This window comes from Pezoporus wallicus, unplaced genomic scaffold (genome assembly GCF_028554395.1).
Source record: "Pezoporus wallicus isolate ANWC-B61680 ecotype Strahan unplaced genomic scaffold, APGP_CSIRO_Pwel_v1 contig_3817, whole genome shotgun sequence".
Lineage (NCBI taxonomy): Eukaryota > Metazoa > Chordata > Aves > Psittaciformes > Psittacidae > Pezoporus > Pezoporus wallicus.
Genome location: NW_026635157.1, coordinates 9,246,440 through 9,269,946, shown reverse-complemented (window position 1 = coordinate 9,269,946; position 23,507 = coordinate 9,246,440). Strand labels below are relative to the sequence as shown.

The 23,507-nt window shown below is 41.3% G+C and overlaps 1 protein-coding gene and 4 non-coding genes across 5 annotated transcripts; all 5 read left to right on the top strand.

Annotated features, from left to right (window-relative positions):
- Positions 1-3,933: 3,933 nt before the first annotated feature.
- Positions 3,934-7,809, top strand: RPS12 (ribosomal protein S12). Its single transcript, XM_057408241.1, has 5 exons — positions 3,934-4,092; positions 4,489-4,605; positions 6,290-6,392; positions 6,860-6,961; positions 7,722-7,809. The coding sequence occupies exons 1-5, from the start codon at positions 4,079-4,081 to the stop codon at positions 7,782-7,784; spliced, it is 399 nt and encodes a 132-aa protein (XP_057264224.1). The 5' UTR covers positions 3,934-4,078; the 3' UTR covers positions 7,785-7,809.
- LOC130599310 (small nucleolar RNA SNORD101) lies at positions 5,336-5,410 on the top strand. The gene has a single exon (XR_008972201.1). It is a non-coding gene; the product is annotated as a small nucleolar RNA SNORD101 (small nucleolar RNA).
- LOC130599323 (small nucleolar RNA SNORD100) lies at positions 6,710-6,794 on the top strand. Its single transcript, XR_008972208.1, has one exon. It is a non-coding gene; the product is annotated as a small nucleolar RNA SNORD100 (small nucleolar RNA).
- On the top strand, positions 7,274-7,407 carry LOC130599318 (small nucleolar RNA SNORA33). The gene has a single exon (XR_008972206.1). It is a non-coding gene; the product is annotated as a small nucleolar RNA SNORA33 (small nucleolar RNA).
- Positions 7,810-8,132: 323 nt separating the features above from the next.
- LOC130599328 (small nucleolar RNA SNORD100) lies at positions 8,133-8,217 on the top strand. Its single transcript, XR_008972209.1, has one exon. It is a non-coding gene; the product is annotated as a small nucleolar RNA SNORD100 (small nucleolar RNA).
- The last annotated feature ends 15,290 nt before the right edge of the window (positions 8,218-23,507 follow it).

Here is a 23,507-nt window from a genome sequence, read left to right as displayed (position 1 = left end):
TGGGATACTCCTTGTCTGCCCATCCTGCAATAAATTTTGCAGGAAGGTCACACTGTTCTAAATCTTTGCCAGCTATCAGAAGAATTACAGATATGGCTGGTTTCAGCTAGTTTTGTGATAACTGGGGCATCCAAAGGTGAAAAGTACATCGCGAGGAAGACTGCTTACTTCATCCTGAAGACCCCTGCCCACAGTCACCAGAGAGCAGTGTGCAGATGCCAAGAGGAGACTTACAATAATAAGTTCCTGGAGCTAGTTATAATATTCCCTGCCTATACATGGGAATTATGAATATGTATATGACTAATGCAATAGTGAAAGTATATAAACCTGTAACAAATGCTAGTCAGTGCACTTCTGGCTACGGTCACGGGCCCAGCACTGTTGCTTTTGCTTTATTGACTTTGTCCCTCAATAAAACCCTGTTATCACTATTAGAGGAGTGAGCTCGTATTTCACAGCTGTAATGTAAATACTTTAGATGTACATACTCCCATCTCCTGGACAGAACATATATTGCACATACCTGTTGATGCTGATGTGTTCTATGGCTGGCTATGGAACTTCTTGTTATCCTGTAATGACCTCCAGAAAGGTAATGGTTTATTGTTCCACTCAGTAAAAAAAATCCTCTGCAAATGAGGCATCTCTGGGGCTCTTGAAGGGGCACAGGAAAATTAAGTGATAGATGGTATAGGGAAGAACATTCTCCCTAGGCAGTGGAAAAGAAGGTGGGCATTATAATTTTGTTTGTTTGTGTGCTTTATGGAGTCTGAGTATGAAGAAAATTGTATCTTCCCATTTCTTGTGGAAGAGGAAGGAAGAAGACATGGCCAGATGTCCCACAGGAGCTGCTAAATGAGAATACCTGGTTGCAACCCACTGAGATATTGCAACTGGGGCTGCAGTTCAGAGTTTAGAATCATAGAATCATAGAATAGTTAGGGTTGGAAAGGACCTTAAGATCATCAAGTTCCAACCCCCCTGCCATGGAAAGGGACACCTCACACTAAACCACGATACCCAAGACTCTGTCCAACCTGGCCCTGAACACTGCCAGGGATGGAGCATTCACAACTTCCTTGGGCAACCCATTCCAGTGCCTCACCACTCTTACAGTAAAGAACTTCTTCCTTATATCCAATCTAAACTTCCCCTGTTTAAGTTTTAACCCATTACCCCTTGTCCTATCACTACAGTCCCTAATGAAGAGTCCCTCCCCAGCATCCCTATAGGCCCCCTTCAGATACCGGAAGGCTGCTATGAGGTCTCCACACAACCTTCTCTTCTCCAGGCTGAACAGCCCCAACTTTCTCAGCCTATCTTCCTACGGGAGGTGCTCCAGTCCCCTGACCATCCTTGTGGCCCTCCTCTGGACTTGTTCCAACAATTCCATGTCCTTTTTATGTTGAGGACACCAGAACTGCACACAATACTCCAGGTGAGGTCTCACAAGAGCAGAGCAGAGGGGCAGGATCACCTCCTTTGACCTCCTGGTCACGCTCCTTTTGATGCAGCCCAGCACACGGCTGGCTTTCTGGGCTGCAAGCGCACACTGAAGCCGGCTCATGTTCATTTTCTCATCAACCAACACCCCCAAGTCCTTCTCTGCAGGGCTGCTCTGAATCTCTTCTCTGCCCAACCTGTAGCTGTGCCTGGGATTGCCCCGACCCAGGTGTAGGACCTTGCACTTGTCATGGTTAAACTTATAAGGTTGGCATCAGCCCATCTCACAAGCGTGTCAGGGTCCCTCTGGATGGCATTCCTTCCCTCCAGCATATCAACTGAACCACACAGCTTGGTGTCATCGGCGAACCTGCTGAGGGCGCACTCAATCCCACTGTCCATGTCAGTGACAAAGACGCTGAACAAGACCGGTCCCAACACTGATCCCTGAGGGACACCACTCGTTACTGGTCTCCAATTGGACACTGAGCCATTGACCACAACTCTTTGTGTGTGGCCATCCAGCCAGTTCTTTATCCATTGTGTGGTCCACCTATCAAATTGATGTCTCTCCAATTTAGAGACAAGGATGTCGTGTGGGACAGTGTCGAACACTTTGCACAAGTCCAGGTAGATGACATCAACTGCTCTACCCCTGTCCATCACTTCCGTAGCCCCATCATAGAAGGCCACCAAATTGATCAGGCAGGATTTCCCCTTAGTGAAGCCATGCTGGCTGTCATCAAGCACCTTGTTGTTTTTCATGTGCCTTAGCATGCCTTCCAGGAGAATCTGCTCCAAGATTTTGGCAGGCACAGAGGTGAGACTGACTGGTCTGTAATTCCCCGGGTCATCCATTTTCCCCTTCTTGAAAATGGGGGTTATATTTCCCTTTTTCCAGTCATTGAGAACTTCACCTGACTGCCATGGTCTTTCAAATATGATGGACAGTGGCTTCGCAACTTCATTTGCCAGCTCCTTCAGGACCCATGGATGGATTTCATCAGGTTCCATGGACTTGTGTAGTTTCAAGCAATATATGGCAGTAGTTGGCGGTGGCCGAGTGCACCTCAGAGGCTACCATTGTAACCAGCAGCGTGATCCCTAAGGGCTTTGCCCTCGGTAGCTCACAGAGCAGAGAGAGGAGTGCCCTCTTCTGTCTCCAGGACTTTTTTGGAGGACTCTGGGTAGCTTCTTCCCCTTCTAGATCTCTGTAATATAAAGGGTATGTACCTGACTGCCTTGGAGTTGATATTAGCGGGAAAAGAGGAAGCTGAAGCCTGGAAGTGCAGCCACAGACTCCCCCAGCCAGGCCTTTCTCCTTCCAGGCTTAGAAAGGCCGTGCTGCCTGGGCTCCAGGTCTTCGGTGCAGCTCTGAGCCAGCTGAGTGGTTTCCCTTTCCCTCTCTGCCCTTCCCTGCACTCCTCAGCACTGATGGATGGCAAGTTACTGCTGGGGAGATTCCAACTGGACGCAAGAGGAAATTTTTTCACAATGAGAACAATCCACCACTGGAATAATCTCCCTGGGAAGTGTTGGATTCCCCAGCACTAGACACTTTTAAGATTCAGATGGACAGGGTGCTGGGACATCTAGCCTTGAAAGGTTGGGCCAGGTGAACTTTGAGGTCCCTTCAATCTGGTGTTCTGTGATTCTGCACTCTGTCTCCTCACTACCTGGATTTAGCCCTCAGCCTGCCACTTGACCATAGCATCAAGGAAGGATATACTGTGGAAAAGGTGACTCACAACATTGGCAACAAATGCGTTGGCATTAGCCACTAACCATGGCTATCAGTATTTGTTACCTGGCTTTGTTGTATTTTGACACTACTTGTTTTGTTACAAAGATGGCAGTAGGTAGACCACCCAATGGCCACATTGTCCAGTCTGAAGCAAACAGGGTGGACAAAGTCCCATGTCAGACTGACAGCGCCCAAGCAAGCACCATGTTGTAAATGTGGTGGCTGTGCTGTGCATGCCGTCAGTGGGATCACCGGTGCACGAGTGTCTGACAGGAAAGGGAACGTGCAGGTGCGTTTTCTGATTTCTGAGTTACACCCGAGGTCTGTAGTCCCACGGAAAGACGGCAAAGATTTAGAGTTTGTTCCCCATCTTCCTTAGGCTGCAAGCTATCGAGGAACGGGGGACACTTGAAGCCAGACCACTTTAGCAGCGACTGGTGTGCTTACTATCCCAGGGAAGTTGATGTGACTCAGTCCCCGCTGGTCCTTAGCCCCGGAAGGTCGCTAGCCAGCTGCTGCAGTTGCCTTGCTCCAGGAGGCTACTCTGGTTCCGGAGGAAGCTCCTCCGTGGCCACGGCTGTAGACCGAAGTGACGGAGCAGGCAGCGCGGAGGACAGCCTGCCGCCGGCGCGGGTTGGGGTCCTTACACGCTATAAGACCGTAAAGCGGAAAACCCGCCTCCTTTTCCGCTGGTGCCTGGCGGTGGTGCGGGGTGAGTAGGGAAGATGGTGCCGGGGCCTGCAGAGCGGAATCCCCGCGGTCGCCGGGGCATCGTGGCGGGAGCGGGCCGGGCGGGGGCCTCGGGGCGGCCGGCGCCGCTCACCGCGGCGGCCTTTGTCTGTATTTCCAGCAGGAAGCCGGGCGGGAACAGCACCCACCGTGAGCACCATGGCCGAGGAAGGGTGAGCGGGGCTGGGGCCATTGGGGGGCGGCGGGCGGAGGGGCCGCGTCTCGCTTAGCTGTTTCGCGCTGCTCCATGCCGGGCCTTGCAGCTCCGGCCTACGTAGGCCCCGTCGTGGTGCTGCCGCATGCTTCATGCAGGTTGGATGCTCGGCTGGTGTGCGGGGCTTCCTTTTTTTTTTAAGGGAGCGTGGAGGAGCAGAGCTGGCTGGCTCGGTAGGAGAATTTAATCTCGGTTCCTTTCAGATTTCACCTTTTCCCCAGTTTGTTCTTCGCCTTAGTTTCTCTGCTTGTTTCGTTTCTGTATACTTTTAACTCTTGGATGCTTGGTGGTAAAGGGGAAACTTGCTTGTTGTAAGATGCTGTCATGATCAGAGCAATATCTGTGTTCTCTTTAGCATTACTGCTGGAGGTGTAATGGATGTTAACACCGCCCTGCAAGAAGTGCTTAAGACTGCACTTATCCATGATGGCCTAGCTCGTGGTATTCGTGAAGCAGCCAAAGCCTTGGACAAGTAAGTCTGGCTTTCCCATTTTGCCTATGGTAAATCGCAGAACGGCACAAGGTATGTTGAAAACATCCAGGGGTCACTTTGCTCAGATGTTTAGTTGAAACTTTTTGCAAGACCCTGTTTTTCTGCCAACAAGTTTTGTCTTTATCTCTTTTTCAAGGTCTTTAACTGTGATCTTAAAATACAGATGCTAAACTTTGTGATTCAAGAATAACAGCATCTAGTGTATTTACTATCTTTTTGTGACCTCAGTGCCATCGAGTTTTCACATGGACTTGTTTTGTGAAGTAAATGGAATGGCACTTGCAGTATGTAGCTGTGAAAATCTGGGGCTCAAGGACCTTGTGTTTTAAGAATGATAAAACTCTTCTCAAAATTAAGATTCTAATTGGGAGGCTTTATATATGTCAGATTTAACCTAGAAGAGTTGGTTTAGTTTTATGAAGTAAACCTGAAATTCATAGCTTGCCCTCACTGCTTTTGCTAGCTTCAGTTTTTTGCCTTTTTTGTTTTGTGGGTTTTTTTTTTCCCACTGTAAATAATTGGTTTGGTACAATATCAAAACAATATTAAACTTGTCATATATGTGCCAACCACGGTAATCGGTTACGGCTTCTTGGTAGGATGAAGTACTCTGTATGTACATACACGTTTCTTGTATATGTTTATATATATATATGGAGAGAGGCACATACTTCTAAGACTAGATAGTGCTTAAGCGAAATGCTGCAGTGTTTGGGTGATGACTTAACAACTTGTCGGATACCCCTTCACTCATCTAATGAGTGAGACCAACAGTCTGACAAACCTGTATGCGAAAAAGCTCTAAGACAAGGTACCAAATAATGGGAGAGAAATGCTACTTAGTTGGCTGACAACTAGTTTTTAAGAGTTGTTTTGATTTCAGATAAAATTTCATATGCTGTGTGTTAAGAGGTTTATGTACAAAGTTTATATGCATACGAATGTGATGGTTTTCACTTGGAAACGTTGTTTCTGAAACAGTGTTGTAAAAGTCATGATGAAGGAGGCCATAGAGAACACTGACTTTGTTTGCAGTGGTCAAATTATATTAGGTTAAGCATGGAAGACCTATACAGCTCTCTTTGTTGTCAGGTATCCCTTTGGTATTCTTAATATTGTACCACAGTATACAAAGATCCTAATTAGAAATGAGGCCCTGTCATAACAGCTTCTTTCAATGTAAGTAGAAAAGATTGTTCTGAAGAGCTTATAACAAATTGATACGGAAATGCAAGCTTTTAATAATTGCAGTTCTAATGTTCAGTTGCTATCTGTGGTAAACAAAAAACAACTTGCAACTCAGATGCTTTTTAATAGTGACACCAATTCTGCCTGGGACTGGTGTATATCCAGTCATTACACCATTCTCTCAATGGCTGAGAATTTAATTAGCGGGGTTTTTAGAAGCTTCTGGAATAATCTGATAATACAGCTAACAATGTATGAGTAGTCTGCTATATATATGAAAAGCTTAACTTGTAGTAGATCGTCTCAAAAGTATGTTAGTATTTCAAAAGCCTGTGTAGTCTCAAACCAAAAAGTTAAACTTAGGAAGTGGTTGTCTAGAAATGCACTAGCTGAATTTTGTTCTTCACAGTTTTGATTATCAAGAACGTTAAATCCGTGTCCCAAATTGAATTGTCTTTTTTTTTTTTCTTTTAAGACGCCAAGCCCATCTTTGTGTTCTGGCTTCAAATTGTGATGAACCCACATATGTAAAATTAGTTGAAGCGCTTTGTGCAGAACATCAGATCAACTTAATAAAGGTGAGTGTCAGAACTTCAGGCACAAGTTTAGAACAGTTACCCTGATTGCAATATAAGCTGCTTGTTTCATCATGCAGAGAGCTGAATCTTTGAGACACTGCTATAATTCTGTATAAGGCTTATCTAAGCAAAATTTCTCTTGGTAGCAAAGGTTGTTTTAGTTCTGAGTGATTGTCATAGAAGCAGTACAAAACCTGCATGTAAATGGCAAAGGATGTGTATCAGATGTTTTACAAAGTTAAAATAATTTCTTGTTTTCTGACAAATATATTAATGCTGCAAGTAGCTGTATAGATGTCTAAACATTATTCTTCAAAGCTGTACAGTGATGATACTTTGGCTCCCTCTACTGATAGTTGTGAGGAAAGCAGCCATCCGTTACCCAATACTTCTGAGTACAGCAGTTTTTGCTGAACCCAGTTATGTTGCAAGTTGCTAGTTCTAATGTGATGTAATGTTTTACGCAGGTTGATGACAACAAGAAACTGGGTGAATGGGTAGGTCTCTGCAAGATCGACAGAGAAGGAAAACCTCGCAAAGTAGTGGGCTGCAGTTGTGTGGTTGTCAAAGTAAGATGATGCTATAATTATAGCTTACTTCTTGAGTTCTGAAAATAAGCAGTAAAGATAAGGTGGCTTTAGATAATGGACTATTAGATAGATCTAGGTTTTTATTTTTTTTAAACAGTTGCTTTGCATTGTTATAATGAAGATAAACTGCTTCCCTGTTCTATATTCCCTTTCGTGTGCATTTAAAATACTTCTATTAATTTTGTAAGTTAATGCCTGTTTCCTTAAAGTGTCTATGCCTACTTGCCAGTAAGCATTAAGGGACAGGTCTTTTAACTAGAAGAGATGAAGTTTTATTTCAGGAAAGAAAAAATGCCAGTTCAATGTGTCTGCTCAACTTGAAAATGTTCTGCAGAGCATATTTTAAAACGAGCTGGTAAAGTAAAGCCACAGTACGAGCCTTGAAGACTTTGTTGTCTTTGAGGTCCCAAGAGATGGCTACATCTTCACAGTAAAGACTAATCCCTTCTTTATGTGTTTTCATACTTTTGCTGCTGTTTCACATAGTTTACTTAGCTTTCTTTAAACAGAAATGAAGAATTACAGTTGAATGAAATAGAGTAGTTCTTTATTAGAGCAGTTTTTTATTAAGAGAATGAAAGGAAAACAGCTGGCAGATTGTTAGATGTTACTTATATGGAATTGTGGGAATACTTGGGATGCCTTGAGAAAAAGCATCAACCTCAATTTTCCTTTTTAAAATAGCTGACAAATTTTTGAATGAGTCAATGTGTTATTAATGAGTTGCCTTGTGTTACAGGACTATGGCAAGGAATCTCAGGCCAAGGATGTCATCGAAGAGTACTTCAAGTGCAAGAAATGAACCAGAAAATAAATTTTGAACCTGACTAGTGTGTGTGTGTGTGATTAATGGGTGGGAACCTGTGGAATAGTTCTTTAAGTTGCAACAGGTACCATCAGAAGATAAAGGGCTTTTCAGACCTTGGTATAGCTATTACTGTGCTAACCGTCAGCTTGCTAAAAAGATGATGGCGATTCCTGCCTTTCCTATGCTTGGGTGCTTCTGCTTTCTGTTCCATCACAGAGGGTACCAACTTGGGGAACTTCGCACAGCTCACCTGTGGGAATGCTGTCAATTACTGCCTTTGCTTGGGCCTGTAGTTCTGCAGGGATTCTGAATATGTTGTTATGGGAAAGCCTGAAGTACTGCTGCATCTGTGATGAAAATTTGGCTCCCTCTGCTGAAACAGATGAGGAGAATGGCCTTAACCGTTACCCAAGTCTTCTGAGATGTCGCACGAAATTTTTAAATGCTATCCTAATATATTGGGGACATTACTTGACACAAGGTGTGCGTTGTTTGGTTTCCCCTTCCCCCAGTTCTGAAGCGAATTGTCAGTGGAATAAGCTTCCAGGAAGTATTGTCACCTACTTCTAGGTATTTATTCTGTAGGAGTCTTAGTAGTCAGGTAGCCAAGTAGCTGAGATCTCATCACTGCTTGAAACAACACGTTGTTGAACTCTGGCTTGCCCAGTGTCTTTAGTTTCCACAGTAGTTGGATGATGTACAGATCTTGTCAGTTTTTTGCTTTTTGGATACAAAGTGGGATTTAGACTGGAATTTAAGGTTAGCTATTTTTTTCTCTCCCACAAGTTATGTATGTTTTCCATTTCCTATGGAGCAGCTCTTAAGTGGAGTTACAAGGAATTGCTGCGTTATGCTGATGAGTAAGACATGAATATGTGGGGCTGAGCACCTGTAGACTGAGGAGATTGGAATGTGTATTTCTTTACTTCTCAGGCTCTTGAGCTTGAATTTTCATTGTGATTTATAACTGATTTCGGTAACCCACATCATGCATGTAGTGTATAGACAGGCATGTTCTCCAGATGCTGGGCTCATATGCACTCTGTACAGCTTTCATTAAAGCTCTTTTGAAGTGTCTGTTTTGGCCTTGTCACAAATTTGTAGCTGTGTAGCTGCTAGTAGCTAGATCTGGGTGACTTGGATTTTTGAGAAGTTCCTGTAGTAACATTTTCAGATGTACTTAATGACAGTCACCTTTTCCAAGTCTGCCCAAATACAGGAAATGTAACCTTGTGGTGATACATATTCAGTTTTGTCTGAGAAGTTCTCAGTGAAGTGAGTTAAAAGTAGCTGTTAACATTTTAGTTAATGTCATGCTAGTATTGTAAATGGAGGGAAGTTAGCAAATGTACAGATGCTACCACTTTCCCTTTGGATGCTGAAATGACAAATTTGTTCCTGTAGATATAAGCCTTAGTTGGAGACCTTGTTTTGTTAGTTACTGGAGGTTTCTAAACACTAAGAAAAGGCAGTTTATAAAAATATTGCTTTAACTATATAGGCTAAGAGACTAGTAGAAAACTTTTGTCAGTTGAGTTTGGCTAATAATCTTGAGTATGACAGAAGCACACTTCAGTCTTGTCCTATTTACACTTCAATCTGTTTTCCTGTTTTAAGAACCTGCAACTTCTTAAAGTTTGGGATAAAATAATAATGCTATTTGTTCTTCAGACTTTTTTGCAGCTACATTCTAAGAGAATTGTCTGAAATGGTAGTGATATTGGCAGTATCATAGGATTTATGTTTTTGCTTTTCCTTGGCCGGCTTTTTTATCAGAGTTATTACAAAGGGAATTGGGATCCAAAACTGGAGCATGTGGGTTCCATGGCCTGTGTACTGCTGAGGTTGAAAATTGTTTCTTAATTGAACATGTTTCACTACCAGCACATTTTTTTACCTGCTAGGAATAGTAAATTTCTCTTAATTCCTTGGATCTGTGGATGCAGGGTAACAAACATGCAATTCAGTAAGCCCCTCCAGGGTAATGGGTGAAGATGTTTAGAAAATATTAAATCCATAGCCTTATATTCTCAAATTTGAGGAAGCTTTTGCTAAGCCTATGCAAGCAAGCTAAGATTTTCCAGATGTGTGACTTTTTGGCTAAAATAGAGCTTTTCATTTTATTGTTAATTTTGAACACAAAATGACTGGAGAATGGAGGAGAGCATGGTCCGGAGTTCAGATACGCTTAACTGACTACAAAAGGAGTAAGTCCTGTATAGTACTTCCTGGATGTAGGATTATGTGAAGTTAAGCTGCTTTTTTTTGTTTTTTAACTGAATTTGCCCTTCTGATGAAACAGTTTAGCTTGAGGCCAGCTCAGCATGGAAAGTTTGCTATTGTAACTTAATTTCCCACAAGTCTACTAATTTCTTAATTTACTTTTGGGGAGGGAAATAGGAAGGATATCAGTGGAAGAAGGAAGAAATATTTATGTCCAGGTTAACTCTGGTCTTTTTAAGGAAAAGGATCCATTGCTGAAAAGGATTAATAAAGTTGATGACATGTTACTTTAATAAAATTCTGAAGTTGTTTGGCTGTTACTACTTTACCTCCATAGAGGATGTGGAAACCTGTTCACCATTTGTATTTAATACCTGATGTTCATCTTAGCACTTTCCTCAATATTTATGGAGAAAGCTGATTCAAAATACCATGCTACATTGTGATCCTACTGTCACTGGATTTCCCACCCAGCTGTAATGCTATAGAAACAGGATTTGCTTGGTTAAGAAAAAGATGTTCTCTGAGTATTCATAGCCTACAAGAATGCTGCAGAAATACTACATTTGTTTGACTAGGCTGGAATAGTACAATAGCACCAATTTCATCTTTGCATGAAAGGTAGGTGAGATGTCCATTCTTACGGATCCTGGAGCTAGTATACTGCTTTACCTGACAGGAGCAGTGAAATTCTTTGCAACAAGTTTTTTAGCTGGATTTTTTTTAAGCCATATATGGGGAACATGCATGCTAAATCTATAGTTGAATTAGACTTAGGAATTGTTAGCACATTGTGAATTTATATGTTTAGTAAGGAGCTTTACATATTTTAAACCTGCAAGCAATATGATAAGAGTCCAGCAAACTACAGTTACTCAACTTTACAGCGCGTTCTACTTTAATGTATTTTAGCTGCAGTGTGAGAAAAATAACATGATCTCCATCTATCAAATGATTGTTTCATTTCTACCATGGGATATTGGAATTGCTACTTCAGCAGTAGCTGGATTATACATTTCATCTTAAATACTATGCTATGATCAGTTAACTCTTGGGAAAAAGAATTCTAAGTAAAGAGCTGTAGTCCATGAGCAAGTTTAAGCAGTGTTTTGCAATAATTGAATGATATCTCAATGTAAATTCAGGGCTATGTTTGTGTTTTGTTTTTGTTTTGTTTAAAATGTCACTTTATTTTACATGGCAATGAATATTAATACTAGGGAATGGTATCTCTTCGTGCCAAGTTTGTTTTCACAGAAACAACTGACAGTTCTTAAGTATTTTTGCCAGAAGGAGTTGGGTAAGATACTAATTTTTTGATCAAAATGGTTAAGTATAAGGTTAGGGGTTTCCTGTAATGTTTTATTTCTTGGAAGTGACCTTAGAATCTATGCAGGGTCAGTGTTGGAGAACTTGTTAAGACTATTCCTAGTGCTTGATTTATTTTCAAAAATTTCTTGAGGGCTAAATTCCACCCAAACTTGCTGGTTAATCTTTTGGAAAAATTATTTTGGTTACTCAGATTGGCCAAGGAAGACAAGTGATTGCTAGTCCTTCTTCGTACTGGGAGACTTGGCATATGCTTCCGAGATGTCTGCTTTGTAGACAAAGTAGACCCAGTTTCTTCACATTTTCTTGATAGATGGTGTGGGTTTTTTTTGCTGTGGAAGACATTGATATTGATGTGCCCTGTAGGATTTCAAAGGAGTAGGCTTTGGAATACTCCTCAAAGTATAGCCATCTGTAGTTAGAATCATAGAATCATAGAATAGTTAGGGTTGGAAAGGACCTTAAGATCTTCTAGTTCTAAGCCTCCTGCCATGGGCAGGGATACCTCACACTAAACCATGTCACCCAAGGCTCTGTCCAACCTGACCTTGAACACTGCCAGGGATGGAGCATTCACAACCTCCCTGGGCAACCCATTCCATTCTAGTTATCACCTGAAAGCATGTGATTAGCATTAAACATGGGATTGGGAGTTTGAGTTTGACTCAATGAGGAACTGACCCTCATTTTTCCTCTCTTGCTGGTTATATTTGATGTTCCTTTCAGGTTTTCCTTGTGAAACAGGGATAATGCAGAATGGCTTGCTCAATGATATGTGCTTTGTGGGTTTTGGTTGGCAGAAGCAGCAGAAAGAGATTCTTGTTCTGGACTAAAATACCAGGTTTTAGTGGGTTTTGCATGGATTGGTAGTTCTTTCCAGGCCTATATTCTTACATTTCCATGTGAAGCAGAAAGCTAATGAAGTGTTTTGAAGAAATGCTGCTAAGTCATTGTGAAGGTGCTAAGTACAGATGCTTAGACTGTGTTGGAAGAACATCCCATGCGGGATTTCAAATAAAAATAATCTTGAGAACAGTTAAGCTCCCTTTATTTTGGAACCTGTATGTCACCCTGGCCAGTACTGCTTTTCTGCATCTTGTGAATTTTGCCTTGTATCATAAAAGCTTGAGCATCTGGACAGCACCATCACCATCACCATGCATTTGCAGAGATCCTGCTCTGATGGAGTTGTGGTTGTGGCTGTGGATCCTGTAGGGGAGCTGGTTATGCCTGACCTCCACTCTTTCCTCTGATGGTGCCCTTTACTGTTTCAATCCTTTGATGTCTGTGAGAAAGGCAGTGCTACTCAGTGCTAATTCTGGTTGAGAAGGAAGTGTGTGTGCTTGTAATGTGTAGTGGGAGCCCGAGTGTTCACTTTAAGGTAATTTCTTATCAGGACAACTCATTCATATCAGGATCTCCCACTAATATGCTGATGTGTTTTGCAGTAGCGCAAATGTCAGGGGACCAGGGCTTGTCAGCAGCAAATTGCCATGCTTCACAAGCACTTCTTAGGGCTCCAGCCATTCCTTTGGAGAAGGCTGGAGCCTTTTTCTTGTCTCCTTTGGCAAGAAAAAGTTTATCTTCCAGTCTTCCGTAACACAAAGTATTTTATGGAGGGTGAACACTAATCCCACATGAATCAAAAAATATATTTAGTATGAAAACACACAATGTCCTTAACATTTTTCTGTAATAAATAAGCATGATCCTCAGCATTTTCTGACTAATGTTCCTGATTTAGAATTGCCTCTACCTGTCCAGTTTTATTCCCTCTATTACAGAAGCTAGATACCCCAGCTGCAAGCCAGTGCCCCTCCTGTGTTTGTTACTGAAGCTGGTGTAGACATGTCCCTGAAACATGCTCCCTTTCCTGAAGACCTCACAAAGGTCTCTCATCCAGTGATGTAAAGGAGCGCTGGACATACATCCATTTGTCAGCCTTGACTTACCGTTTTGAGATGAAGTGTTGGATTTTTAATTTGTGTCTGGCCATTGAACCAGATACTGGGTGTTGTGTGAACACAGATGTGGCTTGATTTATGTAGCCTGAAGGAAAACAGAAGTAATGGCAAATTATTTTCTCAATGGTTTTAAGCAGTTAAGTAAATACACAAGATTCTTTTCAGTGCTTGGTCAGCAAGCAAATGTTTAGTTTTAACAAACTAAGCAGCTGAAGTATTTAGTATGCTGTCCTATATAATGATCCTACACACACATAATTTTCTCATGCACTAGTATTACTTTTGAATGAAAGTCCATCTACAAAAAGCCCTAAATCCACGTTAACTTCTTCACGTAGCTGACCTGTTCTAACTGATGATATAATCTTTTGTGGAAGTAAGCCACTATACAGATATCTGAACTTTCAGCCACTGGTAACTGCTTCTTCCTTTTAATTCCAAAAGTGTCCGAGTCATGCTGTATTATATGAAATAAGGGAAACTAATTTGAAAATCACTTTGGCTTATGTGAGCTTTTCCACTCCTCTTCCAATTCAAAAGCAATTGGGGGGGAACTTTTTATGGTACTGAACAAAAGTATTCACAAAATTTTCACTGAGACCTGTGTGAGGAATGCAGTATTAAGTAAACTCGGGATACTTTTGATAAGTAACAACCACCACACTTTCAAAGGTTTACAAACTGATGTAATATTTTTGTTTGTACATCATTGGGTTTTTTTAATCTTTTCAATGATCATCTGATATTTCATACTGCTGAAAGATTATTAGTCACAAAGCAGAGTTATATAAAATATCTATATATAAGGGGAAAAATGTTCAAATGAACCTGGCTGTTGTTTTTCTTATCTGATTCAAAGTTTGCTACTTTCAAGCAGTCCTGTAGCTCAGTCAGTGTCAGGTGACTGTTCATCTTTGCTCTAGCCTGACTGAGGCTTGTCTGTAACGTAAGTTTTACTCTTTGAAGCACAGCGGTAGAGTTTGTGTGTCAATACTCTACAAAAATACCAGCACATAAATGGTCAGATATCCTTTCTAAAAGGAATGTCATAGAATGTATTTAGGTCGGTGCCTGGCATGCCAGCTTCCTGCCCTGTAAAATTTTACAATCAAGTTCTGAAACTGAAAAAATATATTTTATGCTGGTGTGCAGAAAAATGTTTATTAAAGCAAATTTCCTGTTTTCAGACTCCAAAAATATTGTAATTTCTCTATGCTTCACTTTTTCCATTTTTTTTTTTGTGTGGGTTTCTTTTTTGTTGTTTTTTTTTTTTTCTCCTTTCCTAAATGATCCTGAGACATTTTCCACAGTGAAAGAGTTCAAACCCATGTTAAAATAAGGTTTATATTTTGAGGACAGAAAAAAAGCTGTGCCCCCTAAGTAACCTTTTATATTGATTGTATTGTTAGCAGCCAGTGTGTTGGATAACATAATACAGATGCTTAGGACAGGTTTAGGAAGGCAAATAGTGGGGAAACCCAAAATGTTTCTATTTTTAGGAGTATGTGTTTAAGGGAATGGAGGTCACGTTTTGTTAGAACCCCTCCACAAAAAAATGAAACACCCTCAGATATCCATACATATAAAAGTGTTTGTATGTCAATACAAGCTATGGTATATATTCTCTTTTTCATCCATTTATTTGAATGGACAAAATTCAAGTAACACCATTCAGTTTTGCTCTTTTCAGGGCAGCAGAATACAATGTTTGTCAGCACATGTACAAGAAATACCGCTACGTGCATGGAATTAAGCAAGCTACTGTAATTTTAAAAGCATATAAATTCAATTCCTGGTTTTGCAGAGACTGACTTTCACCCTTCTGTTCCTTCCAGGGATATATTTTATATCCAAATCAAAATCTCAGCTGGTTCTGATTGTTCCCTCATGACTATCTGACCATCTGCTTTAAACTCAGTATGACAGCTTTTAACACTTCCTTTTAAGACCCGCATGTCTCAATCGTCTTCCGATCATCAGATCAGAGCAGCATCGTCATTCCATCTGACCCTCAAGCCTATTTACATGTCTTCAAATGGAAGTTAGTTGGAATAGATGTGTCTCTTTTACTTGCAGTTGTGTGAAAACACCCTTAAAAATGCTATGTGGACATGAGCTATGAGCGATTCTGCATATATTCAGAAGAGACGAAAAACAGCCAAAGTGGCCTACAGCCAAGAAACAGGGATGGTAATTGCAGTTCCCTTTGTATGGCTGGCTCTATTATCTTATGATAAAATTTATCATACTGTTACTGACCGAGGTAGTATGGTTGAGAATATAGACAGTGTTTGCTAGCCCTTCCCATAAAATCCTAATTCTGTTGAGAACTTTGCTAACCTTGTTTTCCATGGCCTGAAACTGTAGAGGGTCCCCTTTGGGAGGACGGTGAAGACTAATCCCTTTCTGCTTGTCAAATGCTTCACCTCATCTGGGGTTCGGCCGGTGTGTCCGTGCAGTGCACCATATCCTCGGGACTGCAGCGGGAAGCGATGGCCTGGCCCTGGCAGGCGGGGAGCCGGGGGAGCCGCCGGGCCCCGGCCCCTCGGCCCGTCCCTGCGGCCGCGCTTCCCTGGCGGGGCAGGAGGTGGCACCCGAGCTACAGCTAAAGGGCCAAGGCCACAAAGAGGAAGCGGGGCTGAGGAGCGCCTGCCGGCCGGGGCAGAAGCTGTAGGAGCAGGTGCTGCGGTGATCCCGGCAAGCTGGCAACATAGGAAACAAATGTGAAATGAAAATCTTTAATGCCTTTGAATGTTGTCGATTTCTATGCGTATTTTCCAGCGTTGTAGCCTTGTAAAATCCAAGTGAGTCAGATGTTCAGATTTTACAGCGTGTAGAAATGTGTTTGCATAAACCAAAGGACTTTGTTGTACAGCTGCGGCTCCTTTAATCTGTTTTTCTCTGAGTCGTACCACACAGGGCATGCACGTCCACTGCTTTCACAGAGATATTTAATGAACAAGGAACAATTTAGAGAGGTTTGGGGGATGCGTTTAAGTCGGGAGTTGTTTGAAAGTTCACTTTGTACACTGTAAGTAGCGCTGTCTAGGAGATTAGGGAACACCAGTGTCAAATTAAGCATTTAAAGGACAGCATAGATTTAGGTGAAGGGGGTTTGATTTTTCGTTTCCCCCGCTGCCTCAAGTGTCTGATGTATTACAGCGTTCAAAGCATTTCAGTATGCTTATATTGTATTCACACATATGCAATGTATTTGAAACATTCCTACCAAGGAGATTGTGGTAAAAACTGTAACGTGCAGCTTGCTGGGTTTCATTGTAAAGTAATATAATCTCCACATGTGCGAAGGCCAATGCACTATTTTATTTTTTGCTTACCCCAGGGAATGTGATATTAAATTTATCAGCTGAAGTATTTGAATGAGAACTCATAAATATTTTTTGAGGTGCATCAGTGGTATACATGGGGAGGGAGAAGGCGTGCAGCCCTGGTTGAAGAGGAAGTGGTTCATGCTTTTCATCCTTCTCTGTCACATAACAGCTATGCATTGCCCTTCAGATGGGGTAGTGGTAAATTTTCTCAGTGACTGAAAAGAAGTTTTAAATTAGGGAGAATTTGTTAGTCACTGATTTTTACTGATAATTGTTAACTCTATCCCGCATGGACTTCAGATCTTGTTCACATTTGATACAGAGCTCTGGATGCCCTGGAGGGAAAGGAGAACGCTCCCCAAAAGAGAGGCATCATTCTGAAGATGTTCAAAACACACAGAAGGAACTGTTGGTCTACCCATTTTACCCAACATGCTGTGACTGTAGGCACCCTAGCTGGGCAAGGTTCTCCCAAACATAGAAGGAGTCTGCACACTGCCTTGATATAGTTACAGATCTTCCAGGGCTTAAGCAAGTTATCTTAACACAGGCATTATCCTGTGGTGTTGTGTGATCTAATCTCTTGTCTGGAGTTAACTTCAGTATCTCCAAAACAACTCTGTGGTGCTTTAGAATAATCCAAGCTGTGCTGAGTTAGAAGTTTTTTTGTCATTATTGGGTCAGTGTGCAGCTATAGCTGAAATTTACCCCTATCAGAAGGGCACTGAGAACATGCCCAAAGATGACATTTTGCTGCTGTAGAAAATCTTCATACCTCCACATTTTGAGTATTGCATACAATTGGTATCTACACCTCAAGAAGAATGTATTTTTTTCTTAAGAAAAAGAAAAAAAGTTATGAAAAGGACATCTAAAGTTGTTACAAAGAAGTAACAGCAGGCTTGTGGTCTCACTTCAGTTTGGAGAGAAGGCTGAGGAGGGATGAAGCTGATTTACGGCATCAAGAAGGCAGTGCAGAAGAGGGGTGCTAAACTTGTTTACCAAATTCTACAATACTAGATGAGAGAACATGCATTAAAACTGATAGGATGTAATTTAAAACAGGTTTTCCAAAGTGCCTTTCTTCAAAGCCTGTGATAAACTGTTACAACTTGCTGTTGTAAGAAAGTGTGAAGTCAGAACACATCAAGAAGTTCAAAATGGATGAGAGAAATTAATGGATAAAAGGTGCAAACCAGATACTATTGGGAATAGGCAGCGATATTCTCTCTGACACCTGAAATCTAATAGCAGGATGTTGAAGGAGCATGAGAATTGGAGCTCGGGTAGTGGTTGGTTTCACATGCTTTCTGTAAGCAGCTTCTGCAACAGCCACTGTGGGACACAGGAAACTGGGCAACGGACATTGGTTTCACCCTGTGGGGCATTTCTGATAGGAAAAGATAAGATGGGCATGCTCCCAAATGTGCTAAAAGAGCCCAAATGGCTGCCTAAAGCCTCTTAAAGGCTTAAAAAGTGCAAAAGGCATCATTAGCACTTGCAGAGAGAGCAAGCCAAGAGGAGGTGTCTGCTTCAACCCCAACCCTTTTGAAGTAAAGAAGCTAGACTTTTTTATGAATCTGCTCTGTTAGCTGCTAACTCAAAACTGAGGGCTAGCAGAGACTGAAGGTGGCTCAGAGTGGTATGTTACAGAAATGAAAGAAGCAATAAGCCTTTTGCTATTGTATAAATTGAAAATATTTGAACTGTGAACAAGCCTAATCCAGTTAGCTCTCTAGACACTTGCAGCAAATCTTACTAAAAAACTCTTGAGTTTTTTTCTTTCAGAGGTTGCTCCAGTTTTGCAGTGGACATACCTTCTGTGCCTTTGTCATCTTGGGAATTACACCGCTGTGATGCACTGCACTTGGAGCTACTTTTTGAGCCAGCTCAGAAATGGAAGTCAGTTCTGGGCTGAATTTGGCACACGGTGTCCGTTGCCCTGTGAGTACATTGCCTTTGTGCACCAAGACGGGCTATTTCCAAAAGGACTTGAAAGTTAGTTTTTCCACTCCATAGAGTCTTTAATGACCCAGGCCTGCCTATATTAGACACCAATTCTTCACTCGCCATGGTATTTCATCCAGCAGAAAAGGTGAACTGGCACTAATTTGGTGTAATAGCAAGGGAGCTCTTGGCACTTTGAAAGGTATTTCTCCCTTTGATCTAAAATAGCCCATGTGCACCAGCTTCTCTGGCACACTGAAAAGTTCACCAGTTTTTTTAAGTTTTTCTGAGAGGAACAGAATCCTGAAGGTGGTGAAAGGGTGAGTGGGGGCAAGGATTTATTTGTTTTTTCCTTTCTTTTAGCTGTTGTTGGCCTGAGATCTGAGGAGTGAAGCTAAACTTGTGATTTGTAAGGACTGTATTTTTAAAGATTTGCCAGTTGCTCCAGATAATAAAATAGGGATTTTTGTCCAGAGGAGAAGAAATGAAAATAAATAAACATGGATCTTTTTTACTTAATTTACGATCTGCAAATATGGTTCCTCCTCAACCTGCATGATTAACTGTCTTCAGTCAAGAGTGACCATTCTGGTTACATGTTCTATCAATAAAAAGCCATGAAAACTTTTTTTCATATGAGAAAAGAAATCCAATAGTATCAGATGACCTCAGTGTAGATTGTTTTGCCATTTGTATTAGGTTTTTAACTGTAGTACAGCCCATATATAAGTTACAGTACCTCACCTTTAACTTCACTGTCAGATTTAGTTTAATGGAAATTGCCTTTACTTTAACCCAGTACTTTAACCAACTTTAACCCAGTAGAGCTGGGAGGCTTTTTTTGTATGGGCATGATACTACTTGTTCCAACAGATGCTGGTTATGTATAGCTTTGTTTTCTCTGACCATGCGGATGTACCAAGAGGGGTTAAAAAGATTTGTTTAAAATTTTGCGGTTGATTAACATTTTTGAAGACCCGTTTTCTTCTTACAGAAAACTTTGTGGCTTAAGTACTTATAGAAGATAGTTGATTCCCAAAGGAAAAGGGGCAGCAGTTCTGTGTTAGTGTCTCTGTTCAAACTTATTATCCCAGCCTCAGAAATGTGTTTTCACTAACCTAAGAGGAGTGTGCTAAACTGAAGGAGAAGGTACGCAGCTTAGGCATTTGGCAATGCTTCCACTGGAGCTGCTGTGCTGGGGTAGTGGTGGAGGTTCATGAAGTGAAGTGTTCTTTTGAGTCTATCATATCTCAGCTACTTTACAATCTCTGGAGGGTCCCAGGCAGAGTTTCTGCAAGCTGTGCCCTGGTGTTCACCAGATAGTACATGTGGTGCAGATGTTTTAGGCTGATCACCTGAAGTTTGTGATAACTACAACACGTGCTGTGTTTTGGATGATCTCAATAGTAGGTCTAGTATCTTATTTCTGAGGCATTTTTGTTGCATGAAGCAATAAATTCAATTCTGTCATCATTAGGCAGGTGTTTATATGTACTGCAAGACTTTAATCTCTCTCTAGGGAATGAAATACTTTAGGGGCCCATTCTACAACTTGGTGTTTGCTTTGCATCTCTGTCATGTTCCTGTTTCTCTCAACGCCAGGAGGGCAAGCATGGTTTTATGGTTAGGACACAGGTCTGGAATAATTTCCCAGATTTGCCAGTGACTGCTTTGAAACTTAGAGCAAATCTGTCCCTCAGCTCACCAACTACAAAGAGTAAAGGTAGTGTGGCTTTTTATTTCTGCCATGTGTTTCATCTACTTAGCTTGGAAACCCTTTAGAACATAGGCTACATTGTGCTAGATGTATCCGTCCTAGATGCATCCTAATCCTTGTACACAAAGTCACAGTCTATTAGTAGTGATAGAACAGAAATTTAATCTACAGAATATTTAAGAAAGAGTCCCCCACAATAGAAATGACAAAATGACTTGCCATCATCCTATGCTTCGATAGTCATGTGATCTGCAAACAAGAGATTCATGGTTGTGACATGACTACTGTAATGTTTGGGTTTGGGAGAGTGTCAGTATGAACGAACTCTAATTTCTGAGGTCTGAAGGTAGTTTGCAGCATCTGTATGGCCTGGAAAACCTGGAGTCTGCTCACTGGTAGTTGTTGAGCAGTCATTAGTGAAACTTTCTGATGAACCTTGGTGAAAACGACCTGAATCAGGACAAACTTCATAAAGCAAAGAGCAGGGAAGAAGGAAATGCCTTGAAGATGCTTTGAGCAGAGGGCTTGGAAACCAACTAGCTCTTATCGTCAGAAAATAACCTCAGGGAAGAATATAATTTTTATAGTCTGGTATCCTGGGAGAAAACTCATGAAGAAATTCAGTGTGTTCTTGCAAGATAATTTTGGTACGCTACATAGACTTGAAATAGCCCAGCCATAAAGGCAATGCTAAAACAATCATCTCAAGGAATTGTGGTCAACTGGAAAAAAATAAATAAACGTTTCCATGTAAACTTCCCGTACTTAGAAGATAGTATGCTAGGATAACATTAAGGCAAACAGAAGGATTATGAGAAGCCTAAACAAATCCTTACAGCTTTAAACATGAATAAATTGTTGTATGCATAAAGTCAAGACAGCAGCTACCATTCACATCAAGCAGTTAATGTTTTCTTTTAGCTATACTTCTGAAAAATTATTCCATTAGATTAAGATAAAAGCTTTGTTTTACTCTTGAAGACATTTACAAATTCATCATGTTATTAAATGTATTGTAGTCCAGTACTTCAGAAATCTGTGCTGATACAAAGGAGTTTTATTCACATTCTTATTTTGTGACTTCTAATTTGCTTATATAAGGAAAAATACATCACAATCTAAATTTCTTTTTCCTGGGGAGTCTAGGAAAATAAAATTGTTTCCTTACCTTACTTCTTGACTGCATGTGTTCATACACATGCAAATGCACATGTGCATACAGGTTTCCCTCCCTGAAGAAGGTAATGTACTTTCAGATGTTCAGGTTATCTCTACCCATTTCTTTCTTGACTTTATTAATAATGGTGTCAGAGTTTCATGCTCATTTTTGCTTAAAAATCTGAAGTCCTTAATAATTTTTAAATGTGCAATACTTTATTTTGTTATTATTTGTTCTAGCAAAAAAATGTTCAGTTTATTAGTCATTTCCTGTGTTGAGAAGTTCCTGTAGTAGTGATTTTTACTGGTTTCTCTTCTTAAATAAGCCAGCCCTTTCAGTCTCTGTATATAGGCAGTGTTCAGCCTGCCCTGCTGAAGGTGGACCTGTGCAGCCAGGAATGCTAAAGTCTTGGAGCAAGAAGGAGAGGAAGCTGGAGGGATCCCGATCTGTAGTTCAGAACTGGGAATGGAGAGAAAGAAGTCTAGTCCTTTAAGTCCTGTTAAATTTCTTGGAATTTTGTTTGCTTTTTTTGCCTCAATGATTCTCTAAAGTAAAATGCAGAATCAGTCCATGGGACAAAATACCAGGAATGCTATTGACTTTTTCCAGTGAGGTCCCTCATCTCTCCCTTGGTCTCTATGTTTATGACTTCAAGGCTGTTCTATCCAACCTATGTATCTACAAGGTGCAGTTATCACCCCTGACTATCCTCATTGCCAATGGAAAATAAAAATGGGGTCACTTAATCTCATTTTAAAGTAGATATTTAAAATGGTGAGTGAAATGAAGCACCTACTCCTTTGGAACTGCTAAGGGAGCCTTTACAAGTGACCCAGATGTCTGTATACGTCTGGTGTATGGGCACCCATGGTACTGTGATCAAAGCTAGCTCAGGCCAGGTCTGGGTCAGAGTCCTCTGCTGAAGTAGCCCTGACTTAGTGCATTGCAGAAAAAGCTGGAGTTGAACAATCTTTAGCTTTCTTATTCTATGTTTTTCCTGCTGGAATCTGACCAGCAGCCACTAATATTTGCCCGTTCTCCAAATCTGGTAAGAATGGGGAGAATCTCTCTCCTTAACAAAAAAAAAACAACCAACAAACAAAACCAAACCCCCAACCAACCCAAACCCCACAAAACAACAAAAAGGCAGAAACTGCTGCAGAGAAGGAAGTGTATTGTGCTCTGTTGGTGAGCTGTAAGGGAGAGAAGACATTGGAAGGAGATCAAAGACAGGGTCAGTGCTTAAAAATAGTGTATACACAGTACCAAATGGCCACTTTACAATGACTACAACACCTCAAAACTGTTCAAAATTGCAGTTTTGTTCTCAGCATGCAAGCTGGATATACACCAGAGCTCAAATTGCAGTCTATGAGACTGCAAACCCACATGGTCAGTCAGGTGTGCTGCAAGTCAGTTAAATTAAAGCCCAGTTAATGCGAGCATGCTGTAACTGCCCTTACTTTTAAAGGAAGAACTAGTGAGTAAATGTACACATCTACACAGCCGTTCATCATTGCTGGCTTCAGTGGAAGGCGATACGGAAACTCTTAAACGAGTCTTAGAAGTAAAATTATTTGGAATGAAAATACCTAATACAACAGAAGATCCTTGCCACATCTTCCACTGCATGTTTATTCAGGACAGTACATTTTAAAAAGTAATGGTTAGGGTATTTCCTCCCCTCTGAAAAAAACTGAAAGACACAGAGGACACCTAGTTTCTCCCCCCATTCATGATAATGAATCAGAACTGCATTCCTGCCTTTTGTGTAAACCAGCTGCTAGGACTTGGGAGTTATATGTAGCTGTAGCAATATATAATAAGGGCAAAACCACAAATGTGTCTAACCCAGGAAAGACGCATGATTTTGTGTTCACTGAACATAGGAAACAAAGTGACCTTATGAGATGTGGAACAGATAAGGTCTAAAATCTTTTCACACCAGATCAGTGCTGAGATTAACGTGGTACAGAGAAGATCTCTTTCACGGACACCCCCTTGTCATGGGGAAAGAGCTTGTGTGCCCTTCGGAGGTTGGGAGCT

Bases quoted from the DNA above. Each gene is read 5' to 3' on its own strand.
- RPS12 (XM_057408241.1), top strand. The intron at 4,606-6,289 runs GTAAGTCTGGCT...TTTTCTTTTAAG, and splicing joins GCAGCCAAAGCCTTGGACAA to ACGCCAAGCCCATCTTTGTG. The intron at 6,393-6,859 runs GTGAGTGTCAGA...TGTTTTACGCAG, and splicing joins ATCAGATCAACTTAATAAAG to GTTGATGACAACAAGAAACT.